Source organism: Uranotaenia lowii, chromosome 3, assembly GCF_029784155.1.
Source record: "Uranotaenia lowii strain MFRU-FL chromosome 3, ASM2978415v1, whole genome shotgun sequence".
NCBI lineage: Eukaryota > Metazoa > Arthropoda > Insecta > Diptera > Culicidae > Uranotaenia > Uranotaenia lowii.
In genome coordinates, this window is record NC_073693.1 from 97,544,666 (window position 1) to 97,570,129 (window position 25,464).

A 25,464-nucleotide genomic window follows, 5' to 3' on the forward strand; every position below is an offset into this window, starting at 1 on the left:
AAAGTGCGCCAAAACAGTTTGCGCGCACGGGTACAAGTTCTCGCGTGATTTGCTAAATCACAACACGGTTGATTCGGTCGTTCGTTCGCGTGGTGCGTGGCGTGCTGATCTTGAAATGTAACAACTTTGTCACCATGGAATCGAAAATCTTCCAGCTGACAGTTTTGGTGGCGTTTGTTGTGGTTTTCAGCTTCGGCAGCAATGTTTCCAGCCTGGATATTCCTGCTCGCTATAACAGTGCGTGATTTGATAAAAATCTGTGAAAAGAATATTAATCTGAAGCCGGAACAGTGTTAATTCAGAAAAAAAACTGTCGTAAAAAATCAGAAGTTATAATTCTAGCTGCACGCAATTTCAACAATAGCAAGGAATTCTTGGAAACAATATTAACCTCATATCAGCTAATAAAAATACAACTCCATGAATAAGGGAAATAATATAGAATTTGAAATTCGCACAAAGGAAATAGAACTGAACTATATAGATGATTCAAATCGCAGATTTCAGTTTTCAAAATTTGACGCCACAATTACACAGTTGGTTATTAAAATTTAAAAATTTTTGTTTGAATTTCTATTTGAAAATCCAACACAGAACGAAAAACCGGAACTAAAAAATTCAAGTGCAAAATAAAGTAATATATTGAATTGAGTAGTAAATTATCTAGAAAATCATAGAGTTAAAATTTGAAAACTAATATAATACCAAAAATTGTGATTCAAAATACAAATCTGTTTACATTGTTCCAATTACCTACTGAAACCCAGCTCAGCTGTTGTAGTTTTGAAATGAGCTTATTAATTCCTAATGAGCTTCAAAGTGCCAGCTCAAATTAGATATAGTTTCAATTATAAAGTTTCCGGCTTCTGATTCAAATTCAGTGCTCTTCTTATAGTTTCTAATCGATTTGTGTTACGTCTTTTTTTTCTCTCTCTCTCTCGTCCCTTTCCCGGCTTAATTTGGGTGTCGTTGGGCTTCCGTGATGTGAATTGCTCCAGTGAGTGAATATTGGCTGATGCCGGCGCTTTATCAGTACGAGAGCATCGAAGATTGTCTGAGGCCCGCGCGGAAACCTTCGGATCCGATCCAGTCCGGAGCCCCCCAGAGGTTGTTCTGTGTGGTCAAAAGTGTAGTCAAGCCTGACGAGCGATCACAGAAATGGCGCCTAATTCAAGTAAATTAACTAGCATAAATCCGACTTCGAGGTTCTCGATTTCGGCACTTTTGGTCTAGAAGAAGATCTCTCAAAAGCTAGAACCAATCTAATAAGTTCCGTGAATGACGCCGGTTTTTCGGTTTTCCTTGCGCTGCTTTGGAAAATAGGAAAACCGAACGGTGTTATGAAAGTGAAATCTGCGGTTGAGTGATTTGTTTTGATTCGGCAGTGATGTTTGTAAATTATTTTTTCAGCAATATTCTCGTCATGCGTTCCAATATCATCATGATGTGTTGACACGGGGAATTTGTTTGGATCGGTGTAAAGAAGAAATTGAAATGCTCACCAGTAAGCAACAACAGCTTTATCTACAACCAAAGTTTAATATAAGTCATAGGGTAAGTATGAATTCATACTGAAATTCAACCGTTAGTTTTTAAGACTTTTGAGACATAAATAATGATTAATACGGTAAACTGAGAGAACTGCTATTCAATAATAACCGTTAAAAAGACGAAGTTTTGTGCATTTAAAATATACACCCATAGAAGAAGTAGCAAAAATTAAATGCTAACTTAGGAAAACTCTGTGTCGAAAATGCGCTGAAAAGTGTACTGTACCAAAGATAAGGTTGTAAGAACTTTTTCAGCACGTTACCAGTTCGGACAAATCAGGACACTTTTATATATAAACCTGGCACAATCCGGGTATTTGATTTCAAAATATACGACCAAGTATCCAGGCAATATACGAGCAAATTTGATCAAAAATTATTTCAAGAAAAAATCTAGAAAATATTGCTAAAAAATTTCATCAAAACTTAACGGCAGATTTTTAATCATATTTTAGAATTCCAAAAAATTCCAATGATTATTTTTATAACAGTTACTCAAAAAATTACTACAGAATTTTTGTTGTTGTTTGATTTGCCAAATAAAGTGAATAAATCCAGGCAAAATCCGGACTTCTTTCAATGAAATCTAGGAAACCGGGCCGGGCTGGACTGTACCAAAATTTTGTATTGAATATCCGGGCAAACTCTCACAAAGCCGGGCACTCTGGCAATCTTAACCAAAGATAATATGATAACAAAAACACTACCGGCGTAAAGACTCGAGCTCCCAAGCTAAATGGTGCTTGAAAACAACATTCAAGCGATACAAGACAAACATTTAATAGGATTCTATTGGATAATTCATCCCAAAAAATATATAGCAAGAATCGAACTCACTGCAACATCTCATCTCGGCTTGCCAGCCCGATATCGTACCCAGTGCACCATCTGAGTCGTTCAGCAAACGAAAGTTCATGGTCATAGTCTCTCTGCCACCGCCGATTACCAAAAAAAACTCACTGCATTGGCTGTCGTTTCGGGGGTGGGGAGTTGGGAGGTGGCTAATGGTAAACTAGAATCTGTTTTCTATTGCCGGCCGGTTTACATAGGGGGGAGTGCGCATATTGGGTAATATGCGCGTACAGCCCATTGAAGATATGGCTGCTGGAGATTCAACATACCTAATCAATGTAGTTTGAGGGCATGGCCGTAGGAACGGGGGGGGGGGTGGTTTGGGGGTTAAAACCCCCCATGAAGATCCAAAAAAGCAAGCAAGGTATTATACTCTACACTCAAAATTTTAAATTCAGAATCAAATAATGATAAAAGGGTTAATCAAGAGTAACAATCCAGACTAAAAACTTATGCCCAAACCTTAAAAACCCATCCCAAGTTCAAAATTCTGCTACCCTTTTTAAAAATTTTCTAATATGTTAATAGAAATTCAGGTCTGAATATTAAATTTTAAATTTAATAAAACCTATTTCGGAGGTTTTGATTCCATAAATCCCATCACCAAAATTGTATTCATATTTTGAAATTTCGGATTCTGTATCCAGTTCAGGATTTTTGATTTTCGAATTCGAATAATCATAAGAAATGAAAAGCTGCTTCGAAGTCCTGGTTTAAATTTTGTTTTGCATTTCATATCAAATTTGAATCATGTTTTTCGAGATCATATGCAATTCCGAATATGAAAAAAAGAGTTCTTAAACTTTATTCTACACAAAATTAAAACATTGAAAGCTTGGATATGACAATCCAAAATTGATAACTTAGATTCAGATCATTTGAAATTCATATTTCAATTCAGATTCACAATACAGATTTAAAATAAATAATTGAAATAGTGAATTTAGATCAAACCTGAACAACAGAATTTAATTAATAGATTCATGAATTAGGGCTCTTGGCCATAAAATTCTGATCTGGTATAAGATTCGGAAATTGTATTTTTTGTACATTTCAGAAATCGTATGGAAATTCAGATACAGATTTAAAGCGCAATTTTTGAACTCAGATTCAGAAATCAGATTCAGAATTCAGATTCAAATTCAGAAAAAGTTTAAGCTTGTAAATAAATTTTATAATCAACATAAAAGGTTGAGGAATTCAAGAGATCATGAACTTAAAATTGCTTGTCAATTCAATTTCCAGATTTCAAATTTTTAATCAAAATTAGATCTAAACACAATTCAGCTGAAAATCACAAATAAAATGTAGAATTTCACTTTTTTGTTTTAAGCGAAGAATACAAATATAAAAAAAAATCATCAACAGGATTTTTATAAGAGAATTTATTCTTTATGAAAAATATTTGCTGTTATTCAAGTTTTTTTTTAAAGCCAAATTTCAAACTAAAATCATCAATTTGGTTGAAGTTTTCCCCAAGCAAATTTGATCCGAAAATCTGATGATTTTTATCTTTCACTTTTTTTTAATAAGATTTATTTTCATCGAAGTTCAAAATCTTTGAATTTGTAAAATAGTTTGGAAGATCGGGCTTGTTTGATTTGAGTATAAGTTTTTTGTTTTAAATGGAAGGCTCTCCTAAAAACTCATTTTATGCTCATATCGATAAAGTATGTCCTAAAAGACTCATAAACAAATTCAAAAATTTTAACCATCTATGAAAGCGAATCAAGTTCACCTTTTTGTTGAAGGACCAATTTTCTTATGTCACGATTTTATACGAAAACTGTTAATGTAAAAGTACTTCAAAATCATTAATCATATAGCTACAAACATAATATATTTAAAATTTGTTTGTATTCGTGCATTGTTGATCAAAAAATCATTGGTAAAAATCAGTCACCAAAACCCACCCCTCCCTCCCATGAGTCGGTTCTTCCTACGGCCCTGTTTGAGGGTAATACGCGTTTGACACATGGCATGAAAAATGCATTCTGATATAAAGTCGATTAGAAAAAATTAAAAATTCAAACAAGATTTTGTCAGTTTGGTTAAAATATATTCAACTTTACTTATCGTGCTTACAGAATCTGAAAACAAAAATTTTAATGGGTTTTCTTTCTTATTTGTTTGAAAATTGGAAATTCAACAAATTGAAGCTTTTGACAAAGTTATAAATGATGATTCAACATACCTAATCAGTGTAGTTTGAGGGTAATACGCTTTTGACACATGGCTTGAAAAAGATGCATTGATATAAAGTAAAAAAAAATATTCAAACAAGATTTTGTCAGTTTTGTTAGAATATATTCAACTTTAATTATCGTGCTTACAGAATCTGAAAACAAAAATGGTAATGGTTTTTCTTTCTTATTCGTCTGGAAATCGGAAATTCAACAAATTGAAGCTTTTGGCAAAGTTGTAAATGATGAGATATTGGAATAAGAGACACGTTTTTAATGCCCATATCAGGCAGGTTAAATGCCTATATCAAGAAAAAAATAGAATAGTCTTATAAATTTTTTACTTTTAATCATTGAAACATTAAATCTACGCTAAAATCACAATCTTACAGTCATGGTTGTCCATTCCAACTTTTCGTTCTGAAACACTTGCCCTGCTCTGTTAAGACGCCAGGCGCACACCCAATCTAGGAGCAGAGAAGGCTTCGCCAGGGTGAGAGCAAGAGAAAAAATCATCACATTAAGTGTAGGGGAGCAGCGCTAAAGCAACTCAGTAGGTTTGGTTCGTTCCCAACAAGAAAGGAAAGAAGAAGAAGCAATATCGTTTCGTGCTGTTTGTTTGCCTACTGTGGTAGGAAGAGAAGGAAAAAATTGCACTTCAGTTGTGTGTTTCGGGATTTCTCCTTCTCACACAGTGGCGTTGCTATTGGGGCACCGGTTTTGCTCGGCACTCGGCTTCGGTTGTACTCGGAAACGAGTGTAGAGCATTTCGGAAGAAAGTGTGGTGCTCTACAAATCGTAAAAGATAACGGTCCGATTTACACAGCACACTGTCTGATTTGAGAAGTGCGGACCAACCATGCTTACAGTGAAAAAAGAAGAGCCTAATACTGATCCTATAAAAATATGATATGAATAATCAAAATATTACCATAAAATATAGCCATACGGCATACCTAACTATGTTTCATGCAAAATATCTAGTGATGTCTAAGATTGCACCAAAATCTCAGCCTTGACGTATGCTTAACATCCGTTTCTACCATTTTCGATTAAATAATATCAAAAAATTGCAAGTTTAAATGAAATACAGCTCGAAATATAAATATGCGCATTTAGTCCGCCGGTTTCGGAAATCGGCTATGTTGACTATTTTTATCACAATATTATTTTTACAAAAACTGTAAGAGATTTCAACAGAAAAATGGCTCTAACGTATATGAACAGATATCCGCTCATATGTATATAGTTTTTAGACTCCTATCTGTTGCAATATTGGAGAAAATGAGTACTTTTCTTAATATGCGCATTTAGCCTTCCTCTTCCCTACGCACGTACAGCTCATCCTGGCTGGTTGTTTTTTGTCGTCGGTTTTCTAATGCCGGTTTTCATACACATACAGTGCTCGGTACATCATTCGACAATATCCTTGCTGGCTGATTGATTCTTTCCAGCTTTATCTTCTGATAGGATATGGGATGTGTTTTATTGGTTTCTTTCAGACATATGCAATGCGGTTGCGCTGGGAGGACAATGCCAGTTATTAGAAAGCTTGTTAATGCCGGTCCGGCATAGAATCTTGTACCGATAAATCCACCTCCACCTGGTTCCCAAATACCTTCTCCCAAATTTGATTTCATTTTTTCGAATGTTCTAAAGCTATACCACCAATTTGCACAGGAGCCCCTTCCCTTTTAATTTCTACTCTCTGAAAGAAGGGGTGTGACTCAAGTAATCATATTTCTCTCGAAAAACATTTCTCGTTTTCAAATATCATTCTATGCCACATTTGGTTCGATTTGCTTGATAAGTTCTCAAGATATGCAAAAAATGTAACCCTAAGAATCGCGACCAGTATAACTTTCATAAGTCAGGGTTGTCTCCTGTAGTAGAATGTAAATACATGGACCTTGGAGAGGCGCAAGATGTAGGTTCAATTCTTACCGGCTGACAAGGTTTTTCTCATGTTTTTCAACATTAATTTTCATCTAATCAATTTTATGAAATTTCAATTTACAGACTCATTGACTCATGATTTAAATCAACAAATAAAATGGGAAGTCTGCAATACCTGTCAGCAACCAAAATAACTGTTGTTTTGTGTTAATTTTTAATTTAAAAATTGAGGTATTTTCTTTTTAAATCATAAACTATCAAATAGTGATGAGTTTGGTTAAAATTTTTCATATCGTATCAGATCTATGTAGGTACATGTATCTATGCATGTAATATAAGGTTTCCAGGCTGCCCGGTGTTGTCCAAGTTTGAATAATATTTTTTTCAAGTTTTTTTTTCTTGATTTATGTTGAGTATTTCCTGGGTCTTAACCAAATTTTCCCGAATATTGCTCGGATTTTTGGTCGACAATTTTTAATCAAAAGTCCGGATTTTGCCAGGTTTTTAGATAAAATAACCCTCATTGGTCCGGCCCAGATACGTGCTGAAAGTTTTAACCCTCAAGCAGGCGGTTGCGACCCTTATAAGTTGTCAGTGTTGGAGGTGAGCATGAAGGTGAATGTAGAAACCATATATATACGCATCGTTCCGGGTGACGATTTTGTATGTTTATTAAGAAAAAATTCTCCCCCGTGCCAGTGGAGAAAGCGAAAACGCTATTAGTATCAGTTGATCGTTTGCGGAAAAAGAATTTGTTTGTTTTTGTAGGGAACGAATAAACTCTTCTACACGTGGTTTGCTAGTTGTTTTGCTGTTACCCTGGAGATGTCACTTGCAGTATAGCACTGTCACTTGCAGTCTATCAAGTTACTCAATTACCCCAAAAGAATGCCAAAAAGCGTCACTTAAGTCACAAAGTTAGGAAAATAGCATCTTAGTACCTACGGAAATCTTATGCGACGTTTTGGGGTTTCAGAGGTCTGTGCATCCCGAGTCAGCATGTTAAACTAAAAACGCATTTTAAATTGATGATAGTGGAAAAATGAAAACTTCAATGAAGGTGAAACTTGATAAATAATGTGTAATGGAGTGCCCCAAATGACCGACTTTTGAAAAAGTTATGCGCTGCAGGCTAAAATTGATCCTTGGCCTAGTACAAGATCTCATGCCAAATTTGGGCCAGATCGGATCACGGGAAGGGGTCACTCAACGGGCCTGAAGTTTGTATGGTATTTTGAGACATTTTGTTCGAGACTTACCTACCTAAGGGTCCGCCGCCGATTGACCAACGCATAGGGCTGAGATAAAAGATCTCCACTGCTGGCGATCCGGAGCCAGCGTCTTCACTTGCTGCCAGCCAAGGTTCTCGTCAACTGTGCGGATTTCAGCGGCTAGACTTCGCCGCCACGAGCTTTTGGGCCTGCCTCTTCTTCGATGCCCATCTGGATTCCAATCAAGCGCCTCTCTGCAAATCTCGTTTTCATCTTTTCGCAGCGTGTGCCAAATCCATCTAGCGTCTTTTGATGACACCGACGATGAAGTTCCACGTTTGAGATCCAATTGCTAGGCCACCAAGCGCGGATGATGTTCCGCAGGCAGCGATTCACAAAAACTTGCGGTTTTCGCTTTGTCACCGCATATGTGCACCAAGTTTCACACTCGTACAACAATACGGATTTGACATTTGAGTTGAAGATTCGGATTTTAGTGCGTAGAGAAATCTGGTGAAGCGCCAGATGTTTCGGAGACTCGCAAACGCAAACCAGGCTTTTCTGATCCGGCTTTCGATGTCTTTCCTGGTACAACCATCAGGCGTTATCTGGCTACCAAGATACTGGAAGCCCTCCACTTTCTCAACCTGTTGTCCAGCTACCACGAAATTGAAACGATTTTCTGGGTTGACTTCCATCGACTTGATCTTTCCAACATTGATTTTGAGACATGCTGCCTTGGAGCTTTCGGTGAGGTCGTCGAGTTTGCTCTGCATGTTTTGTTGTTTTTGGGCGAGCAAAACAATATCGTCTGCCAGGTCAAGGTCGTTTAGTTGCTCCATTGTTGAAGGATTCCACAGCAATCCTAGGTTCGGTGCACAGTCGATCGATCTAGTCAGAATCTCGGCTAGTAAATGCTGAGTCTTATGTGTTCCAGAATAACTCAGGAGTACCACAAGGCAGCAACGTCGGACCTCTTCTTTTCAGCACTTATTACAACGATGTAACATACGCTCTTCCATCCGAGTGTAGGATGTTGTATGCTGATGACTTGAAAATTTATCGGAAAATTGAAAGCTACAGCGACTGTTTGGAATTACAGCAAATGTTGAGTAAATTTCTGGAGTGGTGTAATTTGAATTGCTTAACGATCAGTGTGGCGAAATGCAAGGTAAACAGTTTTACTCGGAAAAAGAATCCGCTGTCTTGGAATAACACTCTCCAAGATTCCACTCTTGAACGAGTTTCTGTTGTGAAGGATCTAGGTGTACTGTTGGATTCCAAAATAACATTTGAAAATCAACTGAATTACGTCGTTGCCAAAGGGAATAGGACTTTGGGATTTATTTTGCGAACCATGCACTAGGGAATTCACAAATCCACAGTGTCTAGGAACTCTATATTGTGCATTAATTCGCTCGCATCTGGAATCTGCAGCAGTCGTCTGGTGCCCTAGCCGTGACACCTGGGTCAGAAGAATCGAATCCGTACAATCCAAGTTTACTCGCTCAGCACTCCGTATTTGCCCCTGGCCAGTCCCAGAAGAATCTCCTACGTATTCACAGCGATGCTCCTGGTTGGATCTGGATACCCTCGCTAACCGACGTGAATAGGGGAGAGGCGGGCTATATGCGCATATTAAGGAAAGCACTCATTTTCTCCCATATTCCAATAGATAGGAGTCTGAAAACTATATGCGCATGAGCGGACATCTGTTTTCTATACGTAAGAGCAATTTTTCTGTTAAAATCTCTAACAGTTTTTGTGAAAATAATGTTATAATAAAAGAAGTCAAAATAGCCGATTTCCGAAACCGACGTATATTTATGTTTTAAGCTATATTTCATTTACACTTGCAATATTTTGAAATAATTTAATTGAAAATGGTAGAAACGAATGCTAAGCATACGTCAAGGCTGAAATTTTGGTGAAATGTTTTACATCACTAGTTCTTTTGCATGAAACATAGTTAAGTATGCCATATGGGTAATATTTTGTTCGTATTGTATTTTTATCGGGTCAGTATAAAGTATAATATAATTTGAGTATAATTTGAGCGTAGATTTAATGTTTAAATGATAGAAAGTAAAAAATTTATAAGACTAATCTATTTTTCTTGATATAGGCATTTAACCTGCCTTGATATGGGCATTCAGAACCTGTCTCTTATTCCAATATCTTATCATCTACAACATTGCCAAAGCTTCAATTTGTTGAATTTTCGATTTCCAGATGAATAAGAACGAAAAACCATTAAAATTTTTGTTCACAGAACCTGTACGCATAATAATTAAAGTTCCATATATTATAACAAAACTGACAAAAATCTTGTTTGAATTTTTAAATTTTTTCGACTTTATATAACAATTTACTTTTTCAATGCCATGTGTTAAAAGCGTATTACCCTCAAACTGCACTGATTAGATATGATGAATCTCTAGCCATATCGTCTATCGGCTGTATGCGCATATCACCCAACATGCGCATTTAGGAACACTTCCCCCTACATGAAGGCGACGTTTGTTGGAAAATGTCTGCTCGGTGACATCGATGCGCCAAACATTCTTGCGAGAGTCGACTTTAACGTGGTGCCTAGACAACTGAGAACGCGAGAATTTCTCCGGCTAGGATTTCATCGAACACTCTACGGTCAGAATGAGCCTATTCGTTCCATGTGTGCAGTGTTCAACAATGCATGTAGTGAACTCAATTTTAATTTAACGAATGAACGAGTGCTTTTCTCATCACATCCATTTAGACCTCTGGTCCGATCGATTAAGAAATAAACAATAAACAATAAACAATCTCATCCATTACGATTAGAAAAAGTAGCGGTGATAAGATACATCCTTGCCTCACTCCAGCAGTTACCGGGATTGGTTCGGACAACACACCGTCGTGCAAGATCTTGCACGAAAATGCCTGGTATTATGCTTAGATGAGATGGACTTGTTTCTCTGGGACCCCTCGTCGCCTTAGAGTAGCTCAGATGTTTTCGTGGTTCAGTCGGTCGAATGCTATTTCGAACACCAGCAGAAGAGAGTCCTGGAATTCGTTGATTTGTTCCAGTATAATTCGTAGCGTTGTAATGTGGTCCACACATGTTCGTCCTGATCGGAATCCAGCTTGTTGCTGTCTGAGTGTAGCGTCGATTTTCTCCTGGATCCTGTTCAGGATCACTTTGCAGAGTACTTTGAGAGTTGTACAGATCAAAGTTATGCCACGCCAGCTACCGCACTCGGTCAGGTCTCCTTTCTTCGGGACCTTTACAAGGATACCCTGCATCCAGTCGGCCGGGAATGTTGCAGTATCCCAGATGTCAGCGAAAAAACGGTGCAACATTTGTGCTGACAAGGCAGGGTCGGCTTTGAGCATTTCAGAAGGAATGCAATCGATTCCAGGCGCTTTGTTGGATTTCATGTCCTTGACTACCGCTTCAATTTCAGCCAGCAACCCCTCCCCCCAATACTCTTTTAAAATTCACTGGATATTAAGCTACGTGTGCAATGTAAAGTGCAAAGTCCAAAGTGCAATGGAGCGAAGCATGACATGAAGCCAACTTCTTTTTGACACAGTCTAATAAACAGAAGACATCAATACAAAGTGACGAACCTGTCAAACTTGACTCGGTCATTTGCCTATTGAATGCCATGTAAGCGTTTTTATTTTGTTTAATTGCCGCCGCCAGGGGCAATTCTCTAAGCCAGGGGGTATGAGATCGAATCCCGGTCACGGCATACATAGTACACTTTCGGTGGGTTGGTGGTTTTAGCATTTGTAAGATGCTAGCCAATCATATCCTCGAAAGATGTACGCTTAGAGTTAAGAAAAAAGGAATCTCTTCGAGGAAACATCATGTTTCATTGAGATCCTGTATGTGTTTGTATTCGTTTAAAAACAAACAAAGATAACGAGAGTCACTACACTTCACTGAGCTCTCCTCGTCTACTTACTGTAAAAGTTAGAAAAAAAATGAAATACGTTAACGTTAATTTCGTATTTTCAGTTTATTTTTAAAGCTTCTGAGGTATTATAATATGTAATTTGTTAAAGATAATAAGGCAAACATCTAAAAAAAAATTAATTTAAGAGACTGTTATAGACAAAAAAATATGACAAAACTATTCTATTACTACTTATCTAATCCTACCAATTTTACAGTATATAATCAACGATTGGCTGCTACCAAATATTCACCAGTACCGGGCTCAGTACGGCAACTTGGTCAACATGTGCCTCAACAAACGATCCATCGATTTGCACAACCTATCAGTTTACTCCGAGATTGAACACTGCACCGATAGTTTATCTCCAAACCGACCCAATGGTGAGTCTAAATGATTATCTGAAAATAATTATCTGAAAACCAATTTTATCTTTCAGATACCTTAGACATTGTATTCTATTCGGTTCTACTGGTGCTGGTCACCCTAACCGTTGCGTCTACCGTGTACGACTCAAGATTAGCCAAAGAGAACGTTTTAAATCACTATCGAACACCTTTGCGGGACAAAGGTAACTAACGAGAAGTTTTGCTTCGATGGAACTTCCATTTGATTATCTTAATTTGCTTCTCACTTCTTATTTGCCACAAAACCTTCAAGGCTCCACTTTGCTGACTGCTTTTTCGATGCGAAGAAATTTGAACCGGTTGACAATCAAGCTGACACAAGATCCGTTGCAGGAGGACCTCCGATTTTTGGACGGGGTACGGGTTTGGATCCTGGCCGCAATCACCCTTAGTCACGTGGTCATTGGACTGGGGATGACCACCACCCAAAGACCGGATATACTGGAGAGGGTTCGTTGAAGAATGACTTCCTCCTATTGACCTTTTCTTAACCGATTTCCACAGCTTCTTTCTAGACCGGGATTCCAAATTTTCGGCACCATAATCCCATACCAGGTGGACGTCTTTCTGACACTCAGTGGTTTGCTGCTGGCGGTACAATTTCAAAAATTCATCGAAAGCAAAAGCTTCAATTGGAAGCCCTTTTGGATGGCCATCTTCAATCGGTACCTGAGATCAATTCCGGTATACGCCCTGCTGATGTTGTACACGGTGTCTATCTATGATCGGGTGCAGCAAAGTCCCTCGGCCTACAGGATCATGCCCATGGAGCGGACGATTTGCCGGGAGAAGTGGTGGGGAAATATGCTGCTGATCAACAACTACTATCGACCGGAAGAGCAGGTTTAGTATTGTTACTTCTTCTAGACTTGTTCAAATCGAATTGGCAACATTATGAAACATTCACAATTGTAACGGTACAAGGGCCTATGCACAAATTTTTGTGACGTTCATTTCATGGTTACCAAAACAATCGAAACCGAACATTCTTTTTTTAAACGTAACTAGCTGATCCCATACGAACTCCGTTTCGCTTTCAATTTAGAATATGTCATGAACAGTTAGAATGAATGTCAATTGTCAGGCATTTTCCAGACGCATTTTCGAATGACTTGTTGAGCAATCATTGCAAAAATGTGGGACACATTATATGTTCGATCACTTTTTCTGTCGTTTGCTACTAAATTTTTTTTTTTTTTTTGTAAATTCTTTATTTGAAACGGCTCATACCTTTAGGCTTTAAGGAGCCAAACTCGTTGTGTTTGATTACAATTGTGTGCTTATATCTAGTTCACTTTTGGAAGTAAAAGAAGATAGATAGGGAAATATGAAAATAAAAAGGATTATAGACGAAGATCAATAGTTTTAAGGAAAAGATATATTTCAAACATATAGTCCAAGTCCATCACAGCTAACACATCCCTTACTGGAACGTTGGGTGGCTTTCCTCGGGCCCGAAGGGAATCTATGAAATTCGCTCTGGCGACAAGGTGGTCCTCACACGACCAAACAATATGCTCGATGTCATGGTAACCTAGGCCACAACCGCATAAATTGCTGCCAGCAATATTTATACGATAGAGTACCGCATTCAAGGAATAATGATTGGACATGAGACGGGAAAATATACGAATAAAATTCCGACTCAGGTTCAATCTATTAAACCAGGGCTTAAGGCTTACCTTTGGGATAATCGAGTGGAGCCACCGACCCTTCTCATCCTCGTACCATTTGCGCTGCCAGTTGACAAGAGAGTTTCTTCGAGCCAGGAAGTAAAATTCGTTGAATACGATTTCACGCTGGTAAATGTTGCCTTCCATCGCACCCACCTTTGCAAGGGAATCTGCCCTCTCATTGCCTACTATCGAGCAATGTGAGGGGACCCAGACAAAGGTGATGGAATAGCAACGTCTTGATAAAGTAGTCAATATAAGGCGTATCTTTTCGATGAAGTACGGCGTGAATTTTCCTGGTCTTATGGAGCGGATTGCTTCAATAGAGCTTAGACTATCAGTTATAATATAGTAGTGTTCCACAGGACGAGTGGCGATGCTATCTAGAGCGCAATGAATTGCAGCTATCTCTGCGATGTACACAGAACATGGTGACTGGAGACTGTAAGAGGCGCTAAACATTTCGTTGAACACCCCAAATCCTGTTGAATCCTCTATAAGTGATCCATCGGTAAAGTACATTTTATCAGCATCGACGTGTCTATATTTAGCTTCGAAAATTCTTGGAATCAAAAGTGGACGATGCGGATCCGGAATTCCACGAATTTCCTGCTGCATAGACAAATCAAACTGGACAGAAGAATGATCGTAGTCTGGGCTACAAACACGAGTTGGAGAATACGAAGAAGGGTTTACCTGCATTGACATGAAAACGTGGTATATAGACATAAATCTGGTTTGAAGATTTTGCTCAAGCAGCTTTTCAAAATTTACAATCACCAATGGGTTCATGACCTCACACCTGATAAGGAACCGAAGAGATAGCAAATTGAATCGATCTTTTAAAGGGAGAATGCCTGCCAAAACTTCTAGACTCATGTTATGAGTTGAAGGCATACAACCCAAAGCAATGCGGAGACAACGATATTGGATACGCTCGAGTTTGATGAGGTGAGTTTTGGCAGCTGACTGGAAGCAGAAACTACCATATTCCATAACTGAGAGAATGGTTGTTCGATACAATTTTAAAAGATCTTCTGGATGGGCTCCCCACCAGGTGCCAGTGATTGATCGAAGAAAATTGATTCTTTGTTGGCATTTTCCTTTCAGATACTCAATGTGGGCTCTCCAGGTACACTTGGAATCAAACCAAACCCCAAGATACTTGAAACACCTCGATTGAGTGATCGTTCTGCCTAGGAGTTGAAGCTTAGGTTGAGCTGGTCTATGTTTCTTTGAGAAAACAACCATCTCCGTTTTCTGAGGAGAAAACTCAATCCCAAGTCCCAAAGCCCAGGAAGACAATCTGTCTAAAGTATCTTGCAAAGGTCTGTGAAGATGAGACTCAGTAGATCCTGTGACAGACACCACGCCGTCATCTGCAAGTTGTCTTAGAGTGCAGCCTTCAGAGAGACAACTGTCGATGTCACTTACGTAAAAGTTGTACAAAAGTGGACTCAAACATGAACCCTGCGGGAGGCCCATGTAAGAGGTTCTTCTTACTGCAATATCTCCGTGAGCAAAGTTCAAATGTTTCTCACAAAGCAAGCTGTATAAGATGTTGTTCAATAGAGGCGGCAGACCCCGGGAGTGCAACTTGTCTGACAACACCTCTATTGAGACTGCATCAAAAGCTCCCTTTATGTCCAGAAACACTGAAGCCATTTGCTCACGTTTTGCGTACGCCATTTGAATCTCTGAAGACAGCAAAGCAAGACAATCGTTTGTCCCTTTGCCCCTTCGAAACCCAAATTGAGTATCTGAAAGGAGACCATTTGTTTCTACCCATTTATCCAAACGAAACAAAATCATTTTCTCCATCAATTTGCGTATACAAGACAACATCGCTATTGGACGGTACGAATTCGCATCGGACGCTGGTTTTCCGGGCTTTTGGATAGCTATGACTCTAACTTGTCTCCACTCTTGAGGAACAATGTTATACTCCAAGAATTGATTAAATAAATTTAACAAGCGAAATTTGGCGGCATCCGGAAGGTTTTTCAACAAGTTAAATTTTATTTGATCAATTCCCGGGGCTGAATTGTTGCAAGAGAGGAGAGCAAGTGAGAATTCGACCATCGAAAAGCTAGAATCGAGATCACATCTATCTGGCGGCACATTCCGGATTATTTTTTGCACAGGTGTAGAATCTGGGCAGACTTTTCGTGCGAAGTTAAATATCCATCTATGTGAATATTCCTCACTTTCATTCGTAGATGATCGATTACGCATGCTTCGTGCCACTCTCCACAAGGTACTCAAGGATGTTTCCCGTGATAAACCACCCACAAAATTCCTCCAATACGCTTTTTTCTTCCCCTTCATCAACTTTTTGAATTGATTTTCAAGGGAAACATAAGCTTCAAAAAGGACGAGAGTTCCATGTTTTCGAAAATCTTTGAATGCTTTCGATTTGTCCTTATAAAGCTTGGAACACTGCTGGTCCCACCATGGATTAGGAGGCCTTCTAGGAACAGCTGAGTCTGGGATGGGCTTTGTTTGAGCACAAAGTGCACTTTCATATATCAAGCGTGAAAGAAAGTGGTACTCCTCTAATGGAGGTAAAACGTTCATAGAATCGATGGCTGTTATTATTTCGTCCGAGTACTTTTTCCAGTCGATGTGTCTTGTAAGGTCATATGTCATATTTATTGTGTTTGAAGAGCTGACCCCATTGGTGATAGTAATTTCGATAGGCAAATGATCACTACCATTAGGATCATGGACCACCTTCCACTGGCAATCAAATGATAGTGAATTTGAGCAGAGTGAGAGGTCAATTGCACTTTGTCTTGCAGGAGGTTTAGGTACCCGTGTTTTTTCACCCGTGTTCAAAACTGTTAAATTGAAACTGTCGCAAATGCCATAGATAAGAGTAGAACGACTATCGTCAATTTGTTCTCCCCAGACAGTTCCATGTGAATTGAAGTCACCCAGGATCAACCTTGGCTCAGGGAGCACTGAGCACAGGTTCTCTAGGTGATTTCGATCCACTGCTACTCTCTGAGGCCAGTACAAACTGACAACACATAAGTCCTTACCTCTTATAGTAGTATGACAAGCAACAGCTTCAATTCCGCCCGATAAAGGAAGGTGAATTCTATAAAAAGGGTGGTGCTTATTGATCCCCAAAAGCACCCCTCCATATGAATCGTCACGATCCAGGCGAATAATATTAAAATCGTGGAATGAGATGTTAGAATGAGAAGAAAGCCAAGTTTCGGACAGCGCAAAAATATCACAATTAGTTTTATGAAGTAAATAATTTAATGAATCCAATTTAGGAATAAGACTACGACAATTCCACTGTAGAACAGTGATGTCTCCGACCTCTCGGCTTAAATTAGCCATCGAGAGATACAAACACTGAAAGGAGGGGCCAAGTTTGCATCAATTGCTTCAAAAATGTCTTTACTACAGGAAGCATTGTTGTGACAATGCTTCTGATGGACTCCGCTATATTAAAACAATTAAAAATTCCATTGAGAATGTCGGTCAAATTGAAAAGCCCAGATTGGGTGGATGATTCTGGTAAAATTACGTTAGGGATTTGGGTTTGCGATGTTTCCGCCGATGTTGATTTTTCCTGTGGTGGTACACTACCCCGGAAGCCCGGAGGAACTTGTTTTTCTTTGACAGAGATAGCCGAAGTTTTCTCAATCCTGTTTGGAGAGATGATCGTAGGAATTTTGGATGGTATTTTGATGGAAGGCGCCTTTGCACGCTTCCGAGAGCCTCCTGTAATGAAGCTAGATTGGACTTCATCAGCCGTGTCTGATTCTTCATTGTCAACTGGCAGCACTGAAAAAATGTTACCAGATTGAGCTTGGGTCGGCGGAGAGGCGCTCTTTAATATGGCGGCATAAGAACGTTTAGAACGCTCTTTTAAAGAGCGCCTCTGCTTATCCCAACTTGCCTGAAATGCCTCGCAAGAAGAGATATCATGGGGTGAGCCCCCGCAATAGACACATTTCTGTTCTACTGCTGAGCATGCTCCTTCACCATGATTCTCCCCACAATGCAAGCATCGCTTCTTGTTGCAGCAATGCGAAGCAGTGTGCCCCAACTTGATGCAATTCTTGCATTGCATTGGGCGAGGCACATAAAGGCGTACTGGAAGCCTTAAGATTCCATCAATCAAGATGTAATGAGGGAGGGCTGTTCCCGCGAATGTAACCCGAATCGAGGCTGAAGGCAAATACTTTGTAACGCCATCAACGCAGAGGCAGTCTTGAGTTGGCGACAATCCAAGATTCTGACCGAAGTCGAATCAAGGCTCTTGAACTTACCTACGCCGTGAGACTTAACGTATTCAGCCTCCAAACTCGATTCGGTGATCACACCCTCGATCTCTACGTCTCGAGATGGAATATAGAGCTGATACTCTAAATTAAAAAAATTACTGGCAAGAATTCCGTTTGCGGCCTTCCGGTCGGCCACAACAACGCGCAATTTGTTCGGACGTACCTTTACAACACTGGTAACGGAGGGCCACCTCGCCAGATCTTTGGTGATCTGTACCAAATTAAGGCTTTTGCCATTCGCTTTGGGCCGGATAAAAACCACCCAAGGCCCAGAAGAGGTTGTGTTTTCCGGATAGGTTCGGAGTCGGGTTGTCTTCTCTGCAGCTGCAGATGGTGAAGATTGATCAACTGCCGGAGAGTCACGAGCATTCGAAGGACCAGCTTCAGCTGAATCCTCCATACGCTCCTTATCTTGGCAGATGGTCCTTTTACCATCTGCAAGTGGTGGGTCTGACCCCCCGCCTTCGCTCATATTTTCTCAGCAGAGACACAATAAATGTGCTCCGCGTTAAAAATATAAGCGAAGCTGAACGATTAAAATAATTTAAGGGAAAAAAAGAGAAGAAGAAAAAGTGAAAATGTGAAAAAAAAAGACTTACGAACTATTCAAGCACTTTAATAGTTTTTTATTTGATCCAGTGTTCAGCTATTGTCCCAGCCACGTGGTCTTCCTTCGATGGATGAAGATGGCTGCCTCGACCTCTGATTGTTATCGTCATTAGACAAGAACGACCCCGTTTAGAGATGGGAAGGCCGTTTTTTGCCAAACAATGGCAGTCGGCCTCGTGGTGATATTCTTCTTTGTTGGCAAAATTGAAAAAAAGCACTGCATTCACCACGCGATCACCACACTTTTTTCACCTAGTGGGGTGATTTTTAATTCATCTGCCTTAACAAATGGCAGGAAAACTAAAGTCCTTTGTTACCACACGGCACAACACACCAGATATTACCGGTAACCGCCCGGACGGTATCTATACCCGAAATTAACGGACACGTTTTCTCACACACTGCTAACGAAGTTCGAGATGCCCAAAACAACGACTCTACTCGACGAGTGCTACGAGACGAATGAGCTACTAAATTTAAAATCAAGAATAAATTTACCGTGCCAAAAAACCCCGTATATGAATTTTCGTTTTGATGCGATACAAACTCACGTAATTGTTGCAGAAACTGATTTAACAGTTAATATGGAAGACCCCCTTTTTTTGTCCTTTGATATAAATATTGAAATCAGAACTCAATTGACCGTCCCAATCCCCGTGTCCCAATGATTTAACCAAATCAGGAACTTTAAGTTCAAATCATGGTTCGACTTTTTGTATATGTGAAATGAAATAGTCGACCCTGACCAAGGCCGTGTGAACATAAGGGGGTGGGGGGGGGGGGGTGATTGTTTAGGGGTTAAACTAGGCTTGCCAGATACTTTCAGAAAAAAGCGGGACATTTAATGACAAAAAAGCGGGACTCAGCCGAAAAAAGCGGGACATTTAGAAACTCTTAAGAAAGCTTAATTGTATTGTCAAACTTATACATATACTTTTTTTTTTTTTTTTTTTTTTTTCCTGGGATTTTCATCCTGTAGGATGATTCATCCCTATTATACATATACCATCAGCCAAAGTTATTCATAGAAAGTACACCAAGGTTTTTTTATAACGAGGATTGATTTTGCTCAGTGTTTCTTACATGACTTGTATTTACATGTTTTTTGCCATAAATACAGTTATTTTCAACGGGTTTTTCAAATTGACACTATATTTGAAAGGAATATTTCAAGTCCTACATGTACAGGGCATAAAAAAAAACCTTAGTGCCATAGGAAATGTATTTCAAATTTGTTTAAAAAATATAAAACTCAAGAAAACTTCCATTATTGTATACTTTGGACAACTGAGTCTAAAAAGCTTGTGTATAAAAGGCAATTTAACTAAGATTCTGTCGATTAAGATCTACATATATGTGAAGATCTATAATCATTTGGAAGCAACTTGAATAATATATTCTTCATGCCAAGGTTATTTACATTGCATTGGTTGAACATGCACTGTGGGGCAATTTAGTATTGTCTTAAGTAAAGTCTTAAAAATAGAAGCTTATTTTGAGAAAAAGACGTATTCAAAAGATGTTTAGTGTTGAATCCATGATTTGAAATTGAAAATAAAGTTTAATTTTTTTCAGTGTAGGTCAGTGAATTTTGGCAACCCTAGGTTAAATCCCCCCTCATGGAAATTTTCAGCACAAGAAATGAATTTACCGGGAAATGTGTTTAAAAAAAAGAGTTAACAAAAATGTCATAAAATCGGCTCGCCCCCGGCGGAATTTTGTCATAAATCACTTCTTAGGCCTATGACAATGTCATAGTATGGCATATCATTTAACGGCTGTTCATTACGTTCACGAATTGAAATTTTCTATTGTAGATTTCGATTTGAAATTCAGTTAACCATTTTTCTGAGGTGCTTAGAATTTAAGAGCTAATTTGGAAAAATGTTGGTGCCCTGAATCCAAATATGCAATTGGGTTTTTGTCTATGGTTTTTGTGTTTGAAACAACTTTTGAGAATTTGTAAAAATCATTTAATAATTTGTTTAAGCAATCATCAACATTCCCCAAGATCGCAAGTAGATATGGTTTCGGCGAATAAAGTTAAAGCAGTCTTCTATTTGTTCACGTTACTCCATTTCAACCAAATGGAATTTAAGATATTTTTGAAGCAAAAAAAAACAAACGCAGGTTTCAACAAATTTGATGAGTGAAACAAAATATTTTTTCAAAATTTCATCAGTACAGTCAGAGGATATTTTCCAAGTGTTAGCTTTAGCATCAGTTATCAATGACTGATTTCTATAAAAAAAACTGATTCATTTTTTATCTTTTCAACTCCATATTATCAAAACTAGAAACGTATCTTTTTAATCTTCTTATTTTGTTTTAATATTCTAATTGATTTACCAAATTTTGGAGTCCAACTATTTTAAATTAAAAAAAAAATCTTAAATCATTTTTAGGACCCATTATTCAATTGAAGGCTACAAAATATTCAAGGCTTAAAATTTGAAACCATAAAACTTGCGTTTTAAATTTTTTAAACGTTTAACCTAATTTTATTACTTCAAATAATCTTTTTTGAATCGTTCATGATTTTTTACCTATGAAAAGCTCGAAAATTTATTCGAAGTAGCAACTAAGGCTATGATCATTTAGTATCCGGGAACTTTATTTCGGTGATAGCTACGTTACTAAAGCTCGGATATGCGACACTTTAGTAGCGTTGTGTTGGTTATGAAAAGGACTATCTTCCCTATTTTTGATAGATTTTTTAGTTATCGTGTGTTTGAGATATTTACGATGCAAAAAGACATGGTTAAAATAATTTTGCACAAATTCGCTCCTTTTACGCATTTTGCGCCTCGAAAATTCTTCATTGTTGACTTGAAAGCTCATAAACTGTTGATTTTTTCTGATTTTCTTTCGGACCAAATGGCTAATAAGTATTACGAGCCACTCTAGGATCCACACGAAGTTCAAACCAACCATCGGAGTGCAACTCTTGATCTTAAATATGGTATAAAGTCTTTGGTTATTGGGGATAACTGAATGCAGACTCCTTATATAATGCAAAAAATCCATTTCCGGCAGGCAAAAAGTGTTGCCTGACTAGTAGACACCAAGTAAATAACTAATAATGGTCAGTTCCAAAGATCGCAATCTGTGCATCCGGTTTATATGTAATGTGACAGATGTGTTCAGATGGCGAAAAAAATCTATGTTAAAATCGGATTTAAGAGATCAAATTCTTCGAGATGCCTACTCATGAAAAGGTTCCAACCAGATTCCAATATCTTTTTCCAGGTGATTTTAAGTAAAATATCATGATTTTGCAAAGGTTTTGCTTCTGTGGTAAAAATAAATACATGACTGAAAAAAGTGTGCAAAGATAAAAAAGAGATTTTTTGAAAAAGTAAGAGTTTTTCATGAAATCATTGATAAATATTTTTTTCTATATTTTTATATAAAATGCCTTCATTTCTTCCATAGAAAGTTTTTCGATCAAACGATTGGTTTTTAAAATACACACGTTTGTAACTGCCCGGATACTAAATGATCATAGCCTTATAAAGCTAAATTTTAATGCGCAACGATAATTAAATTAGTATTTGCTTGGTGCTTTCAATATTTACAACAAATTTTGTCATTTTTGTCATTTTTGTCATTTTTGTCATTTTTGTCATTTTTGTCATTTTTGTCATTTTTGTCATTTTTGAAATTTTTGAAATTTTTGTCATTTTTGTCATTTTTGTCATTTTTGTCATTTTTGTCATTTTTGTCATTTTTGTCATTTTTGTCATTTTTGTCATTTTTGTCATTTTTGTCATTTTTGTCATTTTTGTCATTTTTGTCATTTTTGTCATTTTTGTCATTTTTGTCATTTTCGTCATTTTTATCATTTTTGTCATTTTTGTCATTTTTGTCATTTTTGTCATTTTTGTCATTTTTGTCATTTTTGTCATTTTTGTCATTTTTGTCATTTTTGTCATTTTTGTCATTTTTGTCATTTTTGTCATTTTTGTCATTTTTGTCATTTTTGTCATTTTTGTCATTTTTGTCATTTTTGTCATTTTTGTCATTTTTGTCATTTTTGTCATTTTTGTCATTTTTGTCATTTTTGTCATTTTTGTCATTTTTGTCATTTTTGTCATTTTTGTCATTTTTGTCATTTTTGTCATTTTTGTCATTTTTGTCATTTTTGTCATTTTTGTCATTTTTGTCATTTTTGTCATTTTTGTCATTTTTGTCATTTTTGTCATTTTTGTCATTTTTGTCATTTTTGTCATTTTTGTCATTTTTGTCATTTTTGTCATTTTTGTCATTTTTGTCATTTTTGTCATTTTTGTCATTTTTGTCATTTTTGTCATTTTTGTCATTTTTGTCATTTTAAGATTTTCAATCGATTCTCCGTATCTTAATTTTTAACTGGTGTTGATTTTTATATTTTTTTTTCTTACTTTTTTATCGAACAAAAACTACAACTTATATCCCTTTGAGAGCCTCTTTTAATCTCTTTTGTTTTACAAGTTTTATCCTAGAATTTTTAAATACTTGCAGGACTAAAAACTATTCAGATGAAAAACTGTGAACCATCTTAGTGAAAATATAGAATAAGTTACTTTATAATCATTCAAATGGCTCACAAGTTTTGATTCATTTTCCGTACAAATCTGCTGAAAAAACAACCTAGATCTCGACATTTCATGCATTTTCAAGTCATTCTGCACAAAATTTAAATTGCGATTTTCCCGACTAACTTTTGAAGTGACCAACTTCACTCTTAAAATGTTATGTCAATTGTTAAACATGAAATATTCATTTTCGGAAACTTAAAAATATTAGGGTAGATTTTTTATTAACACTTCATTAATGAGGATTTTCTCTAATTTTTAAATCCTCCATTTAAATTTATTGATATAAATAAATATTTACTTTCAATTCTAGTGTCTTATCCACACCTGGTACCTGGCTGCTGATTTTCAGTTGTTCATTGTTGGACTAACAGTGTTGATGTTCCTTTGGAAGTAAGTATGTATATGTATTTCGAATATTTAGTTGCCACTTAAGTATTTTCAAATGTCTACCCGCTCATTTTCAACACCTGTAATTTCCTTCTTATCTTCTTCTATCCATCTTTAATTTTCAATTCTTGAAATCTTCTCACTATGAGAACATAACATTCACCAATAAGGCCGTAAAAATTAATTTCAAAACATAAATCACGGTGAATAATATCAATTAATAAAACTTAAGTAGTTCTAACTCATAAAACTTGTCTTGCTGAAAATATAAACTAACGAATTCCTATCTTCCAGATTCCCGAAACAAATATTGAAGGCTTCAATTGTTTTGATCACTCTTGGAGCCAGTCTTCCGATTTTGAACATGTATTACAATGAGGTTGACGCGATGATGCTGCTAACTAACAAGTGCGAATTTAAACGAATTATCAAACATTGGCAATCGGATTTTTGATCTTCAGAAATTCCAAATTTGAAAACCAATGGAATTTAACCTGATTATTCTATTAAGGTAAGGATTCAATTTTTAAAGGTCTAATGCATTTGTTTCTCCAACAGGGGCAACGCTTTTCAACTGTGGTACGACAGATGGTTTGTGAAAACTTACCAATCCTCGGAGGGACATTGCATATTTTACTTTGGAGGAATGATTGCCGGCTTTATTTACAACAAAATGCAAAAGGATGACTTGCTGTTGGCAAAGTCGAAAGTGAGTACACGTACACAAAATAGACACTTACCTATAAGTTGCATATGAATTCTGATTTCTTCTCCCGAAAAGATTTACAAGCTCCTGCAAGTAATTATCCTGCCACTAGCGGTGATGTTCAGTCTTCCGGCACCGATATTCCACTATTACGACTTCAGCAAACCTTCCCTTTGGATGTCAATTTACGGTGGGCTTCATCGACTGGTGCTGGCCACCATGGACGGATTGGGTCTGGTGTTGATGACCTGTGCCGAGAAGGATTCTTTCTTTGGACGGGTGCGTTCTTCAAAATTTTTTGAAAATGCCTTCTACCGGGTGCTGGGAAGGTTAAGTTTCGGCTTTTATTTGGTACACATGAGCATCCTCAAGACAGTTTACGGAAACCATCAAGAAGCGATGCGGGCATCAACCGGGATGATTGTGAGTATAATTCCTTGAAAAAAATCTTCTTACATTGTAGTTCTAATTGTTGGGATTTTTCTGCAGCTGATGATCTTCTGTGGCGTTACTCTAGCCAGTTACATCGTTTCCTTATTAGCGTACTTGATGGTGGAAAAGCCCTGTGATATCATCTTCAAACAGCTTTTTGGTGGAGCCAAAAGGCGCGCTGATACGATTAGCGGTAAGTGACCTTAACTTTCACTGCCAGATGTCACAAATGAGGCGTTATTTTTAACACCTCTAATTTTGCCAAACGCTCTAGTGCAAGTTCAAGTTTGTTGCAAAAGGCCCACTTGATAGTTTTCAAGTTCAAACGATTGCTAAAACACACCACTCTAGATTTGAATTCATAGTTGACTCTAACGCTGCATACTTTCAGGCGATTTACGCGCACCGCCAGGTGTGGTGAATCAGACTGCTGAAATGCCTCAGCCTGCTGCATTGGAAACGAGCCTCAATGATGACAAAAGACTGCAACGGATGGGTGAGCGGGTAACCTCGACGCTGACTATAGCGATGCCGACGCCAATAATGCAAACGACGCGAAGTCGCATGTGACGGTGAGATGATGGTTTCTGCTGAGGCGTGTAGGATATTGATAGAACGAAGGTTATGGTGGACAAAACCAAAGGCTGTAACTGTATGAAATGTGCAATAAGATGCTAACAAATAATTTTCAGATAGGTTAAGAAATCAAATGAAATTGGAAATTCAT

General features: G+C 37.7%; 1 protein-coding gene across 1 annotated transcript; it reads left to right on the forward strand.

The window, feature by feature from the left end:
- LOC129756199 (O-acyltransferase like protein-like) lies at positions 1-25,464 on the forward strand. The gene is made up of 13 exons (XM_055753003.1): positions 1-237; positions 999-1,174; positions 1,411-1,554; positions 11,854-12,019; positions 12,076-12,207; positions 12,297-12,493; positions 12,548-12,886; positions 23,523-23,602; positions 23,894-24,007; positions 24,158-24,308; positions 24,381-24,728; positions 24,795-24,930; positions 25,129-25,464. The coding sequence occupies exons 1-13, from the start codon at positions 135-137 to the stop codon at positions 25,305-25,307; spliced, it is 2,265 nt and encodes a 754-aa protein (XP_055608978.1). The 5' UTR covers positions 1-134; the 3' UTR covers positions 25,308-25,464.